The 21,071-nt window shown below is 43.8% G+C and overlaps 2 protein-coding genes across 3 annotated transcripts; one reads left to right on the top strand and one right to left on the bottom strand.

The window, feature by feature from the left end:
• The first annotated feature begins 254 nt into the window (after window positions 1-254).
• On the top strand, window positions 255-9,371 carry LOC120802497 (flavin-containing monooxygenase FMO GS-OX4). 2 transcript variants are annotated; one of them, XM_040150392.1, is made up of 9 exons: window positions 255-376; window positions 2,041-2,253; window positions 3,114-3,252; window positions 3,685-3,827; window positions 4,058-4,110; window positions 4,555-4,679; window positions 6,118-6,225; window positions 7,490-7,699; window positions 8,669-9,371. In XM_040150392.1, the coding sequence occupies exons 2-9, from the start codon at window positions 2,042-2,044 to the stop codon at window positions 8,978-8,980; spliced, it is 1,302 nt and encodes a 433-aa protein (XP_040006326.1). In that variant the 5' UTR covers window positions 255-376; window position 2,041; the 3' UTR covers window positions 8,981-9,371. The 2 variants fall into 2 exon arrangements, with proteins under 2 accessions (XP_040006326.1, XP_040006327.1); XM_040150393.1 differs by lacking the exon at window positions 255-376 and having other exon boundaries at window positions 2,099-2,201.
• Window positions 9,372-16,393: 7,022 nt separating this feature from the next.
• On the bottom strand, window positions 16,394-19,788 carry LOC120802494 (P2Y purinoceptor 3). The gene is made up of 2 exons (XM_040150386.1): window positions 19,310-19,788; window positions 16,394-17,303 (listed from the first exon to the last, which is right to left on the bottom strand). Exons 1-2 carry the CDS (start codon window positions 19,786-19,788, stop codon window positions 16,394-16,396), a joined length of 1,389 nt encoding a protein of 462 aa, XP_040006320.1.
• Window positions 19,789-21,071: the final 1,283 nt, after the last annotated feature.

Here is a 21,071-nt window from a genome sequence, read left to right as displayed (position 1 = left end):
ATGAAGACAAATGTAGAGCAGTAAAAAGTACAATATTTACCTCAGAAATGTACTGAGGTAAGTACTGGAGTAAATGTACTTAGTTACTTCGTCACTCTTTATTAGTAATAATGTGTTTTTTCTGAGGCTGAGAGTAGAATAAGCGCAGCTTTTGTGTAACGCTGAGCTTTATTTTGACTCGTGGTTTTACTCTGAAGGACTGTTGTCGGAAGTCGTCCGCCACCCGGACGTTTCTCGCCGCTACACATCCGGCGTCGCGCTTGGCTGTAACGGTGCTACGGCGTCAACGGTCCAGCCCCTCGCCGAGTAGGTCGCTCTGCGTGTCAGCGGCGTTTCCCTGGCGTCCGCCGCCGACCGTCTGGACGCCGGAACTGCGGTAACGTTTACCTTATTGATCAGTGATGCGTAGTTGATGAATTTATGAAAGTGAGTGTGTTAATCTAGATGTGTAGCGGACTTTGTCGCTAGCTAGGTTTCACAAAAAGAAAAAGTTTCTTGCCGTTTTATGTGAGCATGCGCAGTTTACGATCGTTACAGTTCACCTAGGTGATGATCGTCAAGATTTAATCAAAATATCGATTAACAGGAATCATTCAATCTTTGAGATAAGGTCGTTTTGTTGACCTACTCTGTGTTTTGTTAAACCTGCTTCTCTGAACAACGATGAAAATCCCCCCCCAAAAAAAAAAAAAACTGCAAATTAAATGAACAGGTTTTATCTTGGCGGTGTTGAATCTCTCAGCGGGTCAGAGTCCAGACTGGATCCGCACTGACTGACAGTGGTTACTCATAAACCGACAGGTGTGAAGTTCACTACACCTGGTAAGATTTTTCTAGTCCTAATGTTCATGTCTAATCCACCTGCACTGGTGGAGGAAGAACTCAGACCCTTGACTTCAGTGAAAGCACTGACAAGTCACTGTAAACATACTTTGGAGTAGAAGTCCTGCATCTATAACCTTAGTTTGGTAAAAGTATTAAAAGGACTCAGTGCAGAAAAATGATCCCTGTGCCTTTTATGCTCTTGTGTATCACATCATTGGAGTATGACTGTAGCTGGTTGAAGTGGAGCTAATATTCAACGTTTATATTGGACTGCAAGCCTGAAATTATTTTTATCGAGAGCTGATTTGCTGATCATTTTTCTCGACTAATCATTCGTTTGGTTTGTTGAAATGAAGGAACCAGTGAGAAATGCCTTCACGGCTACCCAGAGCCCAGAGTGACACCTTCACTCAGTTTGTTCAGTCCAGCCAACCGTCAAACATCAAAATGATTACGCCCATTTTCAGAGGGAGGAGCGGCAGGTTTACCTTTGAAAAGCTGGAACCACGAGACATGAGACCAGAGATGATCACGATGGTTTCCAAGCCATTTTCTCAGTTGTCAGATAAACGCAGCGCAGTAAAAAAGCACAATACTTCCCTCTGAAATGTGGCGGAGCAGAGGTATAACGAGGCGTGAAAAGAAATCTGAGGTACTTTACTTAAGAACAGTACTTTAGTAAATGTACTCAGTTACATTCCACCACTGTCCGTCTGTATATCAGTCAGTGCAAGTAAGTTCGCTGACGACTGTAGCTGTTAATAAAGTTTACGGTTTATTAATTGCAAATGACAACAGGTAAATGGCACTGCCTCGTTGTCTGTGGTCGTTTCATTGACTTTCCAACAAGAAATGTCACCAGTCACTTCATACAGAGGTTCTGATTCTAACAGGCCCACCACCTACCACCTTCTTACTCTGGTGGGGGGCGCCAGGGATGGCCAGTCATATCCCGGGGGGGCCTGTGCCAACCCTCTGGCCCTGCCCCTGGTACACGAGGCTTCCAGCCTGTAGTTTAAAGCCCTGTTACTTTGGCTCGCGTGGGCAGGGGCCGGTCTGTCTCTCTGTCGTTAAGTGTTTCACCTTCCCTGAATCTGAAGCAAACCTTTTCCCTGATCCCAACCAGTCGTTCTCTGACACGTCCAACGTAACCCTGAGCTGACGGTGTTTTGGCGTTGCAGAGTAAAGACCTCAGCAGCTCTCTCTCTCTCTCAGGATGAGGATGATGTTGCGGCGGGTGGCGGTGGTCGGGGCCGGGGCGGCAGGACTCTGTGCGGCCAGACACATCCTGTCCCATCCGAACAGCTTCGCCCCCCCGGTGGTGTTCGAGCTCACCGACAACATCGGCGGCACCTGGTGTTACGATGAACGTGTCGGTACGTACGACAACGGACGTCCGATTCACAGCAGCATGTACAGAGACCTCAGGTATGTTCCCGTGCACACAGGTGTCTCTGTGTGTGTCTTCGTGTCGTCACTCTGCTCACTGCAAGGCTATAAATCTACACCGATGAGCCCCGACATCATGATCCCCCAGCGTCGACTATCTCGTAACAACAGCGAATCTCGAGCTCGGGGGTTCATCAGATGGTGCGTGAACAGTGGGTTCTCGTAGTCCACGCGTTGGATGCGGCAGAAATGAGCAGGGACCAGCTCTTTAGGGTCAGATGACTGAGTCGGCGCGTCTCTGGACCCACGAGGCTTGTGGGTTGCTACCGGTTTAGCAGTCCTGAGGACCTCCAGACATTGGTCCGAGGAGAGACAAACCATGAACTCGGGACAGGGTGCCAGGGGATTTGCTGGAATAACAAGTCAGATCCGTGTTGACGCCACGTCCCAACTTACAGGAACTAAAGGATCTGCTGCTGACGTCTTGGTACCAGATTCCACAGGACACCTTCAGAGATGTAGAATACGTATCTAGGTGGTTCGGATCTGCTTTGGTCGTAATGTTTGGGCTCATCTGTGTAATAGATTCATAATACCAGTGAATGAAATGGCAATGTGACAGGTGTCTCTGGCAGTCACGAACCCCAATCCCCACCCCCTACCCCCATGCAACTACTAGGGAAAGTGGCTAAATTGACTGTAAGATACCCAGTTGAAGTATCTTAGTTGGACTTGTTGCATTCACCAGTTTTTTGTCAGTATTTCCCTCTGAGGTACGAACCAAGCTCACGGGTGCTCCAGACCTGTTGTGGCCTGCCTCCACAGTTGGACTTCAGAAGTGTGATGCCTTCTGAATTCATTTGGAGTCAAGTGATTGCAATTTCCCGATCTCCCGACAGGACCAACCTGCCCAAAGAGGTGATGATGTTCCCTGATTTCCCCTTCGACCCTCAGCTGAGCAGCTTCCTGCCCCATCAGGAGGTCCAGAAGTACCTGGAGAGATACTGCCAGAGCCACAACCTCCGGCCTCACATCAGGGTGAGTCGTGCGGCTGCTGGATAGATATTGAAGCTGGTGTCGTGATCCTCACCGGAGCTGAAACCATGAGTCGAGTAATTGATCAGTTCATCCACAGAGAATTAATCTGTAACGATGTTGAGAATGGATGTAGAGCTGCAACGATTTGTCAATTTATCAATTAGTCGAAATTTCATCAGCAACCATTTTGATAGTTGAATAATCATTTTTCAAGCAAAAATTCCAAACATTTGCTGGTTTAAGCTTCTCAGATGTGAAGATTAGATGCTTCTTTTTGTCTAATGTGATTATAAATGAACATCTCAGAGACATCACTTTGGGCTTCTGAAATGATAAAAGCCTTTTGACAGTTTTTGGACATTTCTTGGCCTAAAAGATTAATTGATGTTTTGCTCAGCAGCTCTATTCTTTACTGCGACTCTGCTCTGTCAGTTCAGCACCGTGGTGGAAAACGTGAAGCCTGTCGTTGTGACAAAGGAGGGCGAGGAGGAGACGACAAGGTGGGAAGTGACGTCCTGCGATTCGACTGGTTGTCAGAAAGCCGAGACCTTCGACTCAGTCTTTGTCTGCTCGGGGTACGATGCGACGTAATGCGCATAAGACAGTTGGTTATTTTACTCTTCTTGTTAATCTTGCATTTGTCAAATGTGGATCTACAGGCCTTAACTTTACTATATAATACTGGTGATAATACTATACTTATAATAACTAATGTTATTTAAGTAATTACCTCCCGTTGCCACTTGGTGTCGCCAGAGTGCCGCATTTGTCTGTTTAAACGTGTTTGTTTGTGTTTGTCTTGCAGGCACTACTCTGACCCGCACTTCCCAAACATACCAGGGATACAGAGCTTCAAAGGTACCCTCAACATTGATCCGTAGGTTTTATATTAAATGGGCATGGTACTGTAAACTTAAACCACAAGCTGACTAAAGTAAGGGAATGTTACAGTGTCAGTTGACATCATTTTAGTATCATTTTAAATGGAAACTCCCCCTTAAAGTATAAATATGTGGCTTCTGAGAAGAGCAAGGAAACCTGCACCCTGTCAGTCACTTTTACCTGCTTTGTTAAACACCTTCACCAGGTGCAGCCGAGCAAAGCACAAACCACCCAGTCCAGTTTGAAATGTGCTTCTACGCAGACTCGACAGACTTCGAGTTGTTGGAAGATGGATATTTCCTCTTTTCAGGGCGCCACGCTAACGGCTTCCCTGCTTCCGGTCCATATGCTAGGCTAGGCTAAACATGCATGTACTGAACACACAGATGGAACTGACACCAGTCCTCGCTCTGTTTGCAGGAAAGGTGCTCCACAGTCATTCGTACAGGTATGCGGAGCTGTTCTCGGGTCAGTCAGTGGTGGTTCTGGGAGCCAAAGCCTCAGGATTGGACATTTCCATCGAACTGGCCAAAGCTGGTGCCCAGGTAACAAACGCTGATGTACAGCACTGTGCAAAAGTCAGAAGCATTAAACTAAAGTGAGGATGTTTGCAGAATCAATGCTATGAATAGTTATTATTTATCAGTGAACTTAAACCTAAGTCAAGTCAAAATTTGCATTTAAACCAGCACCAGTTCTCCTCGGTCCACCTGACCACAGTTTCCAGGTTCTTGGCAGGTAGGTTGTTCCAGCATCTCGGAGAACCTGCCTCAGTTCTCCTGTGGATTCAGTCTGTCTCAGTGTCCTCTGTCTCTTCATCGGATCCCAGACTGACTCCATGATGTCGAGCTGAGGTCTCTGTGGGGGCCAGACCATCTGCCTCAGGACTCCTGGTTCTCCTTGTCTCTGCAGACAGTTCTTTATGACTCTGGCTGTGTGTTTGGACTCATTGTCCTGCTTCAGGATGAATCTGGGACCATCATACGCCTCCTGATGAGACCGATGATGGCGAAGAATCTAAACATCTGAAGTGCCTAAAACATTTGCACAGTACTTTTTAACACCTCAGTAAGTTATAACTTTACAGCCGCTTTTAATTCTTTTGAACAATAACACATTGTCAAAAGAAAGGTATGAGAGTCCAGCTGCTGAAAACATAATGTGCCCACAGTGATGATTGGTAGCTCTCACGCTGCGGGAGTGGTTATTGTTTTCCCCCCACGACAGCTGTGAAACATGTTAGCAGTGAGTTTGTTCCGCTGGCAGCAGAAATCTGCCGATCGTTTTGTTTTGGAGGAACAGCATCTTCTGTCTGCTTCCTGTGACTCACAAGAGTTTTTCTAAATCCATGACAGTCTGCCTTCTTTAGAGACATCTTTCTCTTTCTCAGCCCTTTTTCCTCTGACTTTCTGCTGTTGGAGCTTGTAAAAGATCTCAAATGGTTCATCAACTTTTCAAAGCCGGTCGGGTAAATTCAGTGAGAAATTCAGCATGCAAACTGCTCTGAATGTCCCTGCTCACGTGGCTTTCCGTTTTGTTAGCATGCTAATAATGATAAACAGAGGCCTACGGACAAACAGCGCTTTTATGATGAATGTGGAATTAGTTAATGAGGACGAGGAAGGAGAGCAAGCGACTGTGCAACCCTTTCAGTGTGTTCTCCTACTAACAGCAAATGATGTTTTTACTCTGGAACTGCATCAGAACACACACTGTGACAGACAATCTTTCGGATCTTTAGAGAATACCTGAACCTGGAGAATCCCAGTGCATTGTGCAATTGATCAAGTAGCACAAAATCAGTTGAATAAATTCAGAAACACTAAATCTCTCTGAGACTGAACTCCGAGTCGTCCCAGCCAATCAATGTCTCCATCACAATATCAACATCAAACCGCCTCTTCGTCTCTCACCACAACCAAGGTCCCGAGAGACCCGGGTGTCACGTTTGATGACCAGCTCTCGGTCTCTCTCTCTCTCCAGGTGACTCTGAGTCACGGTCGCCCTCGTCTCACCTTTCCTCTTCCGCCTGGGATTCAACAGTCCAGTCCGGTGGTGGCGATCGAGGACGACGGCAGCATTCGCTTCCAGGTGACTGAACTCTCCCGGCACTAATCTGCTCTAATTCTGACCCACTTTAGTTTCTGTTGTGTCATCCGCTATTATTTTTCCACAAAGAGCAAAGAAATGGGGATATATTTACTGATTTCTTAGCAAAATTTTACTTTAAACTCAGTTCAAACTTTTGCTTTTTCCTAGTTAAGTTTAATTGACCACTGTTCCTTGAGTTGTAGGACAGTTTTGGACCACTTGTTGATTTTCCACCTCATAGGAAATTCTAAATACTAGAAAACTGGTGAGTTCAACAAATGCTCTTGCAAATCTGCTCATGCGAGCGGTTCCTGCCTGATGTGCGTGTGGACAGAAATTAAATGATCAGAGTCAGGTTGCCTCATTTGTCAGTGCACACTCATTTCTACGCATAGAATCCAATTTATCAGTTTCTTCTGGTGCTTGAAAATGTGCGTACACTCAGAAGCTCTCCCGACCAGACCTACCCACTGATTCCCAGTGATAGACAAGTATAAGCAAACCGATTCCTAAATTACAGTCACACAAATGAACTCCAGTGTCAACCATCTAATAATGCATATATAATAAACAATTGTTCCTGAAGATGTGAATTCCCAGTTTTGTTTGGGTTACAAGCTATTTATTTCTTCCAGAGTAAATGATGCCGTTAATGACTCTGTTTTGTCTTGTTTCTCTAGTACAGCATCACTGAGCACATGTGGTTTAATATAAGAGTTCCAGAGGATCTCAGTATCGGCCATTTTAATTGGTAGACATACACTGATCAGCCACAACATTAAAAAACGATAACTGGTTTTATGTTGTAAACTGTTAAACTGTGCAACAATTAAAAAACAAATTCAAACACATTTGTAGTCTATGAATTGCATCGAAGTGGTCTGTGTATCTGTTATGTGAACCACCTGTCCCCATACCGTGTCATTATTCCCCTTTGGACCAAACACGCGTGGATTGTTCATACACACGCATTTAGAGCTTGTTCTACACATGCTACGAGAATTGAGGCCCCTGAACTGTCAGCATGTGTTGCTTGATGTCAAAACTGTCCTATTTGACTCATTCATCACTGCAAAAAGTTGGAGCACACTCACTGAAGTATACGTGAGGGTTCAGAGGTTCAGTAAGGACGCCTTCTGAACAACCGTCCATTCATCCATTCCTTCTCTACGAGGGGAACTTTTTTAGTCATTTTCCAGCACTTCCTCATTGTGTATCCAAATAGAATTTAACACCATGTTAAAATGAAAACTACCTGTTGCAGGACGGCTCGGTGGGCAGGGCAGACGTCCTGATGTTCTGCACTGGGTACAACTTCAGGTATCCATTCCTGGACGCAGATCAGCTTGGTCTGGAGATCCAGGACCACCTGGTGTCGCCCCTGTACCGCTTCCTGGTGCCCCCTGCCTTCCCCACGCTCTTCTTCATTGGCATCTGCAAGATCATCTGCCCCTTCCCCAACTTCAACTGCCAGGTGAGCTGAAGTGTCAGTAGGTGGGCGGAGAGAAACTCGTCCAGGTCTCAGCAGAGACTGGAAAGACTCTTCCAGACTGTTCCAGATAAAGTCCGCAACTTTATTTACCTACCACTTTTCAAAACAACTTAGAAAGTGCTTTACAGAGAGAAGAAAGCAGAGAGTGAAATAAGAGAGAGAAGACAACATATAAATCAAAGGGAAATAAATTTACAACCCACAAAATAAAACATATAAAAACAAGAAAACACCAAACAGATGTTTTTTTAAATTATTTTTTAAAGCGCTGTTCCAGTCAACAACAGAAAAAGCTCCATCACTTTTAGTTTTTAGCCACAAGTCCTGAAGACATGAGGCTCCTCCCAGGGGTCAGAAGGTCCTGACCATGTGTTGGCTTGTATGTCCAGAGTAAAACATAAAAATCAAAACGCCAGGGAACCAATGAAGAGAAGCTCAAACTGGGGTATAGTTTTTACTAAAAGCCTCACTGCAAGATTATGTTTCCAAGGAGCAGTTTATACACAGAGAACAGGAAGGACCAAGAATTGAACCCTGTGGCACACCCCCTATCAAAGAGGCTTATGACGAAACATGATCATTAAGAGAAATACAGAGCATTTGGTTAGACTGGTCAGATTTAAACCAAATGATGTGGTTCTAGATATATATGTATGTATGCAAATATGTATGTATGCATGTATATATATATATTAATATATATATGTGTGTATGTATATATATATATATGTGTGTGTATGCATATATATATGTGTGTATGTGTATATATATATATGTGTGTGTGTATGCATATATATGTGTGTGTGTGTATGTATATATATATGTGTGTATGCATATATATGTGTGTGTATGCATATATATGTGTATGTGTGTGTGTGTGTGTGTGTGTGTGTGTGTGTGTGTGTGTGTGTGTGTGTGTATGTATATATATGTATATATTTATCTCCACAGGTCCAGTTTGCTCTGGCTGTATTGGACGGCTCAGTCACTTTACCGTCTAGGGCTGAGATGGAGGACGAGGTCCGCCGAGAGCTGCAGGAAAAGGAGGAGCGTGGAGTCCAGCAGCGCCACCTGCTGATCATGGACAAGGATCAGTGGGAGTATTGTGACACCCTGGCTCACACCGCCGGCTTTCCAAAACTGCCTCCGGTCGTACGCAGCCTGTACGAGGAGGTATGGCGACAGCGACAGGTTCACCCTGAAAACTACCGGAGATGCAACTACAGGCTGATCAGTGACACCCAGTGGGAGCTGATCAATTGAATGATGGAGAAACATTGATGGAAAGTGTAAAAATCACAAAAAACCATGTGACACAAATTAGCATTATAAACTATAAACAGTTAAACTATAACAGTTTCATACAAGAAGTACAGCTGAACGTTACAAGTCCATCAAATACTAGTTTATGAAGCGGAAAATGTTCGTTTTTGTTGAGACTGTCAGAGGTGTGGATTCACCTCGATGCTCATTTCATAAGCTGTTGTCTTGTTAAACAAATATGCTGTTAAGTGCCTTATATTCAGTCTTGTTGAAGGTCTTTTGTCCGCCAGTTGCACCACTCCACTCACTGAACGGCAGGAGACAAAATTATGCACCACCTTGAATTTTACATGAGCCCCATTGACTTTAATGACAATCACCTGCACTCCATCACATGTCGCCTGGGCCGACTACTTTGGTCCAGACTGAAGTATCTCATCAACTGTTGGATGGATTAACATGAAATTACACAAACAGTTATGGTCCCCAGAGGATGAATCCTACTGACTTTGGTTGTCCTCTGACTTTTCCTCTAGCGGAACCATAGGGGGGGGATTTTTTAGTCCACACTGAAATATGTCCACAGCCATTTGATGGATTGTGATGAAATGTGATCAGACGTTCATGTTCTCCTCAGGATGAACAGTACTAACTGTGATGATCCTCTGGTTTTTCACGTACCACCATCATCGGGTCAACATGTTAATTTGCCGAATCCTTTAGTTTATGACCAAATACTTGCAGAACTAATGAGGTTCCCGTCGGGCTCAGCTGTAGCTCAAACCACCACTGTGCCTAATTGCAGCTGCTCATAGCCGCTAGCATGGCTGCAGACTCCTAATGGAGCAATTCATGCGTTGCTACAGACCCTGCGCGGTTTGCTGCCACGCGTCTCCACAAAAATGTAACTACATGTGACCATGTGGAGACAACAGGAACTGTGATTGGTCAGCTTGTTATCTCCCGCAAGTTTCTGATTGGGGATTGTTGAGAGTGGCTGTTCCACCAAAACAGATCTAACAAAGCATCTCTACCGCAAACCTTCTTCTCACCACAATCACGTAACGTTAACACAATTACCTCTGCAGTTGGTGGCATGGGGGTATTTTCCTACTTGAACTTGCCCACCACCAATGTGTATCACAAAGTGAAAAAAAGAATGTAAACACAGTTACTGTGAGGAATATAATGAAAGTATACGGCCTGATCACATACGATACATCCATCTAGTGTTGTGGTTGGGAATTCTCCTTCTCCTGAAATAAAAGCATCAAGTTGTTCTTTGTTTTACTTAAGAAACTTGATGATCAATGAATGACTGAGATGTGCTCTGCTTTGATTAGTAGTAGTAAGACTGTCCTGGATCAGAGATCGATTAGTAGATCAACAGATAGTTAACCGGCAATTGTTTTGATAATCATAAAACATTTCTGTCATTTTTTAAGCAAATATTTCATGGATTCAGCTTCAAAAATGTGAGAATTTGATCCTTTTCTTTGTCAGCCATGATACTAAACTGAATAGTTTTGGGGTTTTGAACTGTTGGTCAGACAAAATAAGACATTGGAAGACGTCATCTTAGGCTGTGGGAGATTATAACAGGCATTTTTCAGTTTTCTGACCTTTTATTGACTAAACAATTAATCAAGAAAACAATTGGCAGAATAATCTGTAATGAAAAGAATCATTAGTTGCAGCCCTAATTTTAGTGACTGTGACCCTTCATGTGACAGTGCCAGGTTTTCACTTGTGCAGAGGAAATCTCAAAATCTAAACAGATTACCATAAAATGCTCTTATCACATTCCTGTTCTCCAGAGGATGAACCCTTTCGATTTTAATAACCTCATGATCTTTCCACTCTCAGGACAAACTTTACATTTTTAGCTCCACCACTACTATAAAGCTATGGAGTGGCTGTGTGGGTCGAGCAATCCACCACTGTGGTCCAGACTGAAATAACTCAACAACTATCGGATGGACTGTGACGAAACGTGGTTCTGATTTTCATGTTCCCCTCTGGATAAATTGTGATAAGTTTGGTGATCGGCCAGCTGAGTGTTGGAGTTTCCCCAATGGCTGTTGCTCTTTCAAAATAAATTGGCGCGGACAGTTTCTATTGCGTCACTGGGGGTCGTTTACAGGCAGTGTTGCCAATTTACCGCCTTTGTCGCTAGATTTACCGACTTTTTTTCACAGAAGCACCTAGTGTGTCGCCAGTGTGGCTCCAATAGCGCAAGGTCGATCTTTCCCTCCACAGACGCACGTCTCTATGCGTCCTTTTCAACTGACCATACAGCAGCTGAGACAGACGTGAGCGAGCAGGTAAATACACCTGAAATCTCAGCTCAGCCGTTGTCTTTAACTCGTGTGTCTGGTGATTCTGTCAGACGACGTCGTGGTCATGAAACCGGGATTTTAGCAGCAGAGCAGCAGCTTGGACGTGACTGCTGGTTAACGTGTCGTCTTAATGGGCCACGTTTCAGTCACTGTTTCATACTGGTTGTATTGGGAATTCAACTGTATTAAATGACTGTATATGTGAGCACAGAGAGCAGGAGAGAAGCGAAGAGATAAAGGGCTGAAACCACCGGACTCTAGGCAGGATGCAAATATGACACGATGACATCATGAATATGTTAATTAGTGTATTACATCATCGAGGGACATTTAACGACTTTTCTAGCAGGTTTTAGCTACTTCCCTCTGAAAGTAGTTGTTTACAGCGGATCCACAACAGTTTTTAACTGCGTCCTCAATTTCGCACTTTGACCACATGCGGTCCAGCCATAAACCAGGTTTTGCACTGGTCTTGTTTTGCATTTGACTTCTTTTAGACCATGGAAATGGTCTACAAATGCTGCCTTTGACCAGGACTCCCTGGAAGAAGAGATCTTGTAACTCAGTGGCACCTTCCTGGATATATAATGGATAAATAAAATAAATAAATGAAATGAGGATTTCAGTGTTACCCCACCAAACTTTAATTCCTGGCAGCAGGGCCCCAGCCAGGACTTTTGAAACAGACAAATAAAACAACATAAATACAATAAATAATTAATAATGTTAATAATCCGTTTTTAAATGGACTTTGGTCCACATGTCCTGCAGCTGTTATCTTTTAACTGAGTAAATCTATTAATTACAGCTTATGAGCCCTTTAAATTGGAAGCTTATCAGAAAGTGGTGCTTAAAAAACAAAGTATAGTTTGCTTTTGGGATTGGCCCTTGGCTGTTACCCAGCCAACCAATTAGCACTATATATTATTAACCCCTTAACAGACATCCCCATTTTTGTGCAAAGCACATAAACAATGAACCGAAAATAAAAAGGTTCCTTTTCTTCAACCTTTTAGATCACAGTCATCATACCCAAGGTCTCCTTAGAAAGGAACCTCTTTTAATTTCACAACCAAAAAGTCAGAGTGAGTATAAGATACTGAACCAAAGTCACAGAGGCACAAACATGAGGAACTGTAAGTTTGTTAACCAAACCCACTTTTTTTTTTTGGCATTAAAATGCAAATCTAAAGCCTGTAGTGGGACCTTTAGTGTGGAAAACCCTGGGGAGCCACAAGTCTGAACCAGTTCAGCGTGAACAGCTGCTGCAGCGACGCGAAGATCCTAAAGTGCTTTGCACAGACAGAGTCAGGAGACTTACAGCTCTCAAATGAAGTAGAATCTGTCAAGGTTGTGTGAAGACTGAGTCCAGTACAGACCGGAACACACCTACTCTAAAGTAGCGCTACCAAAGCCAAAGCGTCCCACAGGCGGGGCAGGGTGTTTTAAAAGGTTACGGCAGAAAAAGAGTAGGATTTCAAAAATACAGTTAAATAAAGTAAAGAAATAGGTTAAATAAAGGTCACTAAAAAAAAGCAATTCTTCAGATTTTGTGTAAAACTGAACTATTTGCAAAAATGCGTCCTGTATCTAGAAATGTTTGTAATTACTGAGTCAGTGTGAGATAAAAATGTGGTTTCTTTCAGTGCTTTAGTTGAACTGTCTGATCTGCAGAGTCAGAGAACCAGCGGATGTGTCTCATCCAGGCACACGGAGATGATAGTCCAGCTGATTAATCATTTCCGAGACGTTCACTGGGATCGAACGGATCCACGCGTTAACCATGAACGAGGCCGAGGACACGGAGAGCTGACGTCAACAACAGACTTTAATCCAGATATTTCACCATAAAACATCAAAATACACGAGTTGAAAAAATGAGGTCTGAGATCTCAGACTGACCTGAGCTCGAAAACGGCAGGAACGTCCGTCACGCAGACACCGGCACAGGGCAGCAACATGGCTCCCAGTTCACAAGACACTTAAAGGGGAGCGCCAACCTTTTTTAAGAATCATGTTCCAGGATGTCAGACGACGTCGCGGCTTCAAAAGTGAAGGTTTGTTGCTACCAATGTGACATGAAAACAACAAAGTCAGCAACTCGTTAATCCTCAACAGAACAGGGTCACAGGGTCAAAGGTCACCTCTAGTTTCTGGCTAACAGCAGAAGGTGCATGTTCACAATTATTGACTGAAACGAGTCTTTAAAATGGGAATAATTCCCCTTCAAGCCTCTCGACTGACAATAATTTCACGTGGACAGAAGCGATTTTTTTATTTCAGTTCTTTGCTACAGAGACAGTTTGGTAGAAATCAGGTGGAAATTTGCTAAATGATTTTCTCAAAATAACTGAAATGGCCCCACTCTCTTCTGGTGGGGGCAGAAGAAAAGTAGCGCTGAAGGTTTTAGTTGATTAATTGATAAGTTGATGGGTTAATCGTAGAAGTCATTCGTCCAATCGTTGTCCGGTTCCAGCCTCTAAATGTGCGGAAGTGTTGGTTTTCTCTGTGAAATATGTCATTGAATATCTTTGTGTTTTGGACAAAACAAGACATTTGAAGACGTTACCTTAGACTCTTGGAGCATTTTCCACTAGTTTTATTTTCATTTTATTATCTATAAAAGAATTTATTCTGAAAATAGTCAACAGAGAAATCGGTAATAAAAATAATCATTAGTTTGTGCCTTAAAGGAAACTGTCCCAGATGTTTACTACATACAGTAGTGTGCAGTAAACCCAATACACGCTGGTTGAAAAAACAAATCGTCAGATTTAACAGTTTAATACTAAGAGGAGACGATGCAGCAGCGGATGTCAAACAGTGACTTCAGAAGGTCAAACCCAACGAAACTTCTCAGAGAGAAGCCACAGCGTTTTTTCTTGAGATTTACTGTTTATCAGAGTATCCACAGAGTAGGTGGAGCTGGACAATTCCTTTCTTTTGGCTTCAAGAACGTTTTTACATCCCTATCCTTAATCCCTCCCACTCTTTTTCTGAGGTTTGTTCTTACGAATGTTCGAACACCACCTGTTCGTGGGGGGGTGCACGTCCGCGAGACGTTCACCCGTCCCGCCCTGTTTGTTTCATTCGCATAAACATCACCAAAGAGTAAAAAGGAGTTTCACTCTGCGGAGCTTCAGGTTCTACCGTCAGAAAGATCAGCAGAAAAGCACTTAACAGGTTTCGCCGTGTGCAGGAAATATTACCGCAGCTTACAACGACGTGTTAAGAGAGCGGAGACAAAGGGAGAATGGTTGAACGTGAGGTGTTACCCTAAAAAAACAAAGTGGTCCGTGACTGACACGAGGGGAGGTCAAGGGGTCGTGTCAGTCCCACACATATTAGTGGTGAGAAGGTTATAGCCTTCGGCAGGTGATGTCACAGTGTCATCACCCGCCGGACAAAGACCTGCAGGAATCGAGAAACTACTGAACGGAAAAAAGCTCCTGATGTGAAAAACCTCTCGGTAAATTGAGAAGCTGTTATGATGATAATAATATGATGAAGAGCGATTTAATGCTGGCTTTGGTTATGTATGTTAGTTTAGTTGTGAGGCGTTAGATTTAAACTCCAACCTACTTCAGATTCATGTTTCCTGATTCTCCAGCGCAGGAAGGTAAAGGTTCTGCTCATGACGACGGGTCTGGATCGCTTGTGAACCGGTTCAGAAAACTGGCCAACGAATCTCTTCGCGCGAGTGGTTCCTGTATGAGGATCGATGTTTTCCCGCTCTGAGCTGCTCCTCCGTTCTGTTTGTGCGTTGTGCTGCGTAGTGTAGGTGTAAAGTCCGTCAGCAGTATTTCCCGTGTGAAAACAGTGCATATTAAAAATCTGCTTAGAGTTAGTCTAGACTGGATTTGGGACACAACCTGTGTCTTTAACAACCAAAACCGCGAGTATATCCACAGACCTGAATCCAGAATCAAAATAAAACCACGTAGAGTTTTGGGGGTCAAATGAAGGTGATGACGTCAGGAAATGAATCCATTCAGGGGCTCAATTTAGTAATCTACCGGGGAACAAATGACCAAACTAAGAGAACAAAAAAACTTAATTTGAGTTAATCAGTAAATTAGTCATTTGAGGACGTGATATGTAATTTGGGGGCAGGTCATTTAAATAAACATCGTCCCCTGTATGATGCTCCACACATTTCTGATTCAGGACATGTGGCTCTTTTTCACAAACTCCCTGTTTCCTGTTCACTGTGGGAGCGATGAGAAATGAGACAGTCATACGTCTCATGGTAGCGCCGGGTGTTCAATGCCACTGACTGAAATGTGTCTGTAAAACTGAGTATTGAAAATGTCAGAAAAAAACCTTCTTTACTGATCTTTGATCAAATAGTTCCAGATGTAAAGGAAATTTTTGAGAGTTATATTAATTTAAAATAATCGTATTTCTAGAGACTTTTTTGTATGTCCACTTGATTTGAGACGACATTTATCAGGTATTGTGTTGTTTAAGTTAAAATGTTGAAGTTTTTATACTTGGCTGAGGTGGAAAAGTTGGTGTATCGGACTTCCAAAACTAATCATGTCAGGCATGTGACTTTAAACGTCCACGATGCTTCCGCTGCAAAGACGAAAGCATCAGATCTTTGTGGAACGATGAGGAGAATCGAACCCTCCTTGAGTTGACAAATGAAACAACCAAAACTCTGGTTTTCCATCTTTTGAGCTTTGACTGCAGCTCTCGTAATGACCCCATCCCGCTCTGTCCTCCTCTTCTGCAGTGATTTACTGGAGATTTAGCTTCACTAACTGTTTACCTCTATGCACCCAGCTCCTAAAAACTCCACTAACAGTAGTGGATGTAAACGTGCATTAATTAGCATTGTCTTTTACCTATTATCTGGAAATCTGTTTAAAATTTGTCCTAAATTTGGACGAAAACTTGGATAGTAACACAACTCAGGTGTCACAGATCCCCAAGCACTAGTCTCAAAGAAATTTCTATCAATACTCAGCACTATTGAGCAGCTATCGGTTCAATGGATGGATCTTAGTCCTGGTGCATAACATGCTGTTTTAAGTCTTTTATTTAAAAAAAAAAAAAACACTCTTATTTCCTAGAAGATTACCCTCGAAGACTTCGACTCATTCTCCATGTGCACTTCTCTTTCAACCTTCTCAGCCGCCTCCTGATCGTCCTCTCCCACCCCCTCCTTCTTTAGGATCTTCAGCGGCCACCAGAGGGAGCCATTCCGGCGGTCCCGGCGGACTGTGTGTTCTACTGGCCAGCAGCAGGGGGCGCCCTTATCCCCCGTCAGGAAGTAGAGGAGGGCATTGAGCCAGGCGTTGCAGGAGGCTAACGGTCGGGTTACCTTGTAGCAGATGGAGACGGTCTTCATGGCGTTGCAGCCGCCGAGCTGCCCCCGCCGCAGGAGCAGGAATAGTGTCCGGGTTACGTGGAACGGCAGGAAGCAGAGCGCAAACAGCAGCGTGATGGTTACGATGGTTTTGATGGATTTCCGCCGCCGACGGATGTAGTGGGAGTACTGTGAGCCAGAGATGGAGACTGAGGTTCTTTCCCGCTCTCTAACTCCTTCTGTTGCCCAATCCCCCACCTGACCGTCCTCACCGCCCTCTATCGAGCTGGGAGGGGAGCGCAGGGTCTGAAATATCGTCCTGACCACCTGAGAGTAGCACCAGGCGATGATGACGAAGGGCACGAAGAAGCCCAACAGGTGGAGGACGATGCCATACGGGACGTAGTCAGCAAACTCCTTATCGATGGCGTCGTCCCAGCAGTTCATGTACCCCTCCCCGTCCTGTTCCCCAGTCCTGTTCCCGCCGTCCCTTGCCCCTCCGGGCCCGGCAACTACGCCGCCTCCTCGCCTGACGTATCCAGTCTGGGCGAACCGGAAGATGGGGCAGGTGAGAATGAAAACCACCACCCACACCAATGCACAGGTCCCCTTCACCACCCGCTTGCTCTCCAAAGTGATGGTCCTCATCGGATGGCAGATCCCCAAGTACCTGGGGAGGACAACCAGCGGTAAGTTTGAATCCGTCACTTTAATCTCATTCTCCTTTTAGTTTAAAAAAGTCTTAACATTCAGGTGCCCAGCTGCTCAATTATGGGTTTATAATGATTTCTACTCACACAACCATGGATGAATGTCCAAACTACAAAAAACGGTTTTCATCGGTGAGCAACAAACTGTAATTTCGCCACCATTTTGGAGACCGTCGCTGTCCAGTGCAAGGGACAAAAGAGTGTCCTGAAAGAATAGTTACAGTGTGGCTGAAGGATCATTTTCCTGTTTTTATTTAAAGGAAATTTATACTTTTGTTCAGTTAAGAAGAGACAAAACCATCCAGAACAAAGAAGCAATTCCGGTTGTTGTCAAGAGTTCATTATTCTGACTTCTAGTTTACTATTCTTCACTCTTAATGGTTTTCCACCTCTTACCACGTTTTGATACAATATTTGCAATTTTCAAAGACAGCTGTTACCTTCTTCAGGTGTTTCTCGTTTTCCTCTTGACTCTGTACCTTTTCCGTTCAAGGTTTTCAATCTATGTCTCCGACTCTGTCTAGGGTGAATTAGTTCACTCCTTTACTCAACTGTGCCACCTCTAAAGTTTGTTTTTTCAGGCATCCCAGGGTCATTAAGCGCCAAGTCAAATAAAACAGAACTTTTCGATGTTCCCAGTCGTAATTACAACGTGGATGTCGACACAAATGCCACTTGCAAGTCATCATGTTCATCATGCTTTAGCATTAGTCCTATGTAGGGGGCCATCTACAGGTCAGTGCCAAGGGGCCCATTGTCTAATACTCCGTCCATGCTTCCATCCGCTACCAGGGAGTGTAACAGTGGTCCCAGATATATGAATTCAGGCTGGTAGCAGCTGTGTCCTGCTATTTATTGTATTTGGGTGAGCTGAGATATTGAGATAACGCTGCTTCTTTAGTTCCATGTTTCTACACGTTTCGTCAGCTGACTCTTGACCTGGGACATTAGCTTTAGACCACGTTCATGTCATATGGGATGGATGGCATGAATGGGAGATAGTCCCATGTTTATAACTTGTAAGAGTTCACATCACCGAACTATCCAAGACGATTGTATGATTATAGTTACTCATTGCTCGTGTGATGGTTACAAATACTGTGCATTGAGAACGTAACGTATTTATTTACCTTGAACGAGCATTTGCTCCATTTGTTTTGTTTTTCAGGCACTTTCCCAGCTGTAATCACTACTTGGTCGTTGACATGAACACTAATGGTTATTTTGATAAGTCTGATATGACATGAACGCAGGATTAGCCTCAGTCCTTTTTGCATCATGACAATGTGATGAATTAGCATAATATCATGTATGAAGCCATCTAATGAGTATTTAAGAAACTTTTGCAGGGTTTTCACTTTCACAAAAGTCAGCTTGAGACAGTCAAAGTCTCCAGCCAGTTAAGTTAAGAAAATTTTAACTCTACACTTCTGTGTAAGATCAGGGACCCCTTGTTTTAAAATTACTAAGAATTTAGATGGTAAATCTGCCATAGTTAATGTAAACAACCCGTGTCGTCAGATTTGATTGACACTAAATAGTCTAAAACCCACCCAATTGACATAAAACTACCCCAGGTATACCTAAGCTTAACTGCTACATTTTGTGGCTCAAATGAAGTCAGTGCCTTGTCAGTCTCAATCATAATTGGAAAGGAGGTGGGGCTGATTCACTGCCAAATGAAATAAAAAGTATCCTAATGGGGTGGAAAACCAACCAATCTGGAAACAGTGGTAGCTGTAGTACCTAAGGAGGTCTAGGCTTAGTGAAGGGCCAATTAACCTGAGAAAGAAAACCACCCAAAATGGTTAAGTGAAAACAAAATAGCAGCTTATCTCTGTGACTAGAATTTAATCATCAACTCAATGATTAATCTCGAAACTGAAAACAGAGAACAGAATTTGGCTAAGAGTAATGATGGTAACATTATTTTCCATTGGGCTGGCGTGTTTCCGGAACATCCTACCTGTGCACGGAGATGCAGGTGAGGAAGAAGATGGAGCAGTAGAGGTTGAAGTAGAAGAGGAAGCGTACGAGGCGACACATGAAGTCCCCGAACACCCAGCTGTCCCTCATCATGTAGCTTGCCACCAGAAAGGGCAGTGAAAGGCCATACATCAGGTCGGTGGTGGCCAGGTTCACCATGTAGGTCAGCGAGGTGTTCCAACGTCGTCCACCACCACTGCTACCACCAGCGCCACAGCAGCCGCCATGGTGGCGGCAGGAGCGCAGCAGCACCACTGAGTTGAGAGTGAGGCTGAAGAGGAAGGTCAGCGAGTAGCAGACGGGCAAGAAGACATACTTGTAGGATTCGTCGATGCTGCAGGACGACGGAGGGAGAGACGAGGTGGGCAAGGTGCCAGACATGTTGGGGTGGTCGCTCTCCGCCGCTTTCGCCACCAAACCGATACCTCGAGTGACGTTGTAGGCTTGGCTCAATCCCATGATGAACCTCTGAAGGCTATATCTGGCGGAGTTGGATCGGTTCAGGTTCCTTTGGCATTATCTCAGCTTCTTCACCGGACTCAAGTCTTCTCACTCACTGAGGTTTTCTTCATTTGTCCGTCCTCTGATCGATCTATTGATCCGTCTATCGAATCTCTCTCTGATCTCTACCTATCTGTCTATCTATCAACCTACCTACCTACCTACCTATCTGTCTATCTATCTGTCTAATCTCTGTCTATTTGTTGTCGACTGATCCATATCTCTGATAAGAAGGAGTTTCTGCGACAAAGAGGAAAGAAAACACACAGTCATTAATTTGGAAAAGCTCGTTCAGAACGTACAGCCGGCATTTTGCTGATGAAGACTGTGTCTCGCTCAATTAGCCCCTCAATCATTAACGAAGCTTTCCGGAAACCTCTCTCCATTCAGGTATCCTTTCTGTATGGCTGGTAGGCGGTCTGTTCCAGCTGTTGAAGCGTTCGGGTCAGGGTTTAAATTCAAGCCCGTGTTTTGAAACAACAGTGGCAAATAATGTAGCTATGATAATAATTTAGCAATGCTGGCCCAGGTAATACTGTGGCTCACACATAGTGTAAAAGACGTCGTTCCAGACTGTTACGAACAGCTTTACTTATATTTAAGCCCTAAAAACATACCAGACCAAGTAAACTGTAGACACATACAGGACAAAGATCAGGTGTAATCATTAAGGAGAAATGCTCTCTTATGCTAATGGACATAAAGGATACATGATTTGATTTAGAGAGAAGGGTTTGGACATTGTACGTGTTTTGAGGTGGATTTGGGGGATCTGAAGCGTAGCTTACATTTTCACGATTTAACTCTGTAATAGTGTCACCCAGTAAAAAGCAATGTTTTTGCTTTTTCAGCCACAGAAATCCCAGTCTTCTCTCAACTGACCACACAGTCAAATTTTGGTTTAAATAAACTAGGAATACTACCTTTACCATGAATAGAAATTTTTAACAGACTTTTATCATTAATGGTAACAACTAAATAAAGGAAGTCACATAACTAGGTAAGACAATAGCAAAATATTGCAGAGCAACTCAGATGATCAGATGAATTTGGCAGAATTCATTTGAAAGTCTGATCAGTAACCAGGAAGCCCATCATCCTCCTGAGAGCCGGACGAGTTTTTGCAAATACATCCGTTATTTTTACCATTCAAAGAACAGATTTGCCATAACAATGTCGAGGTTCCTGTAAATTCCACTCAGCCTGACAGAGTGTTGCAATCTGTAGTTCTTGGTGAACCA

This window comes from Xiphias gladius, chromosome 17 (genome assembly GCF_016859285.1).
Source record: "Xiphias gladius isolate SHS-SW01 ecotype Sanya breed wild chromosome 17, ASM1685928v1, whole genome shotgun sequence".
NCBI classification, from domain to species: domain Eukaryota; kingdom Metazoa; phylum Chordata; class Actinopteri; order Istiophoriformes; family Xiphiidae; genus Xiphias; species Xiphias gladius.
This window is presented reverse-complemented; position numbering and strand designations above follow the sequence as displayed.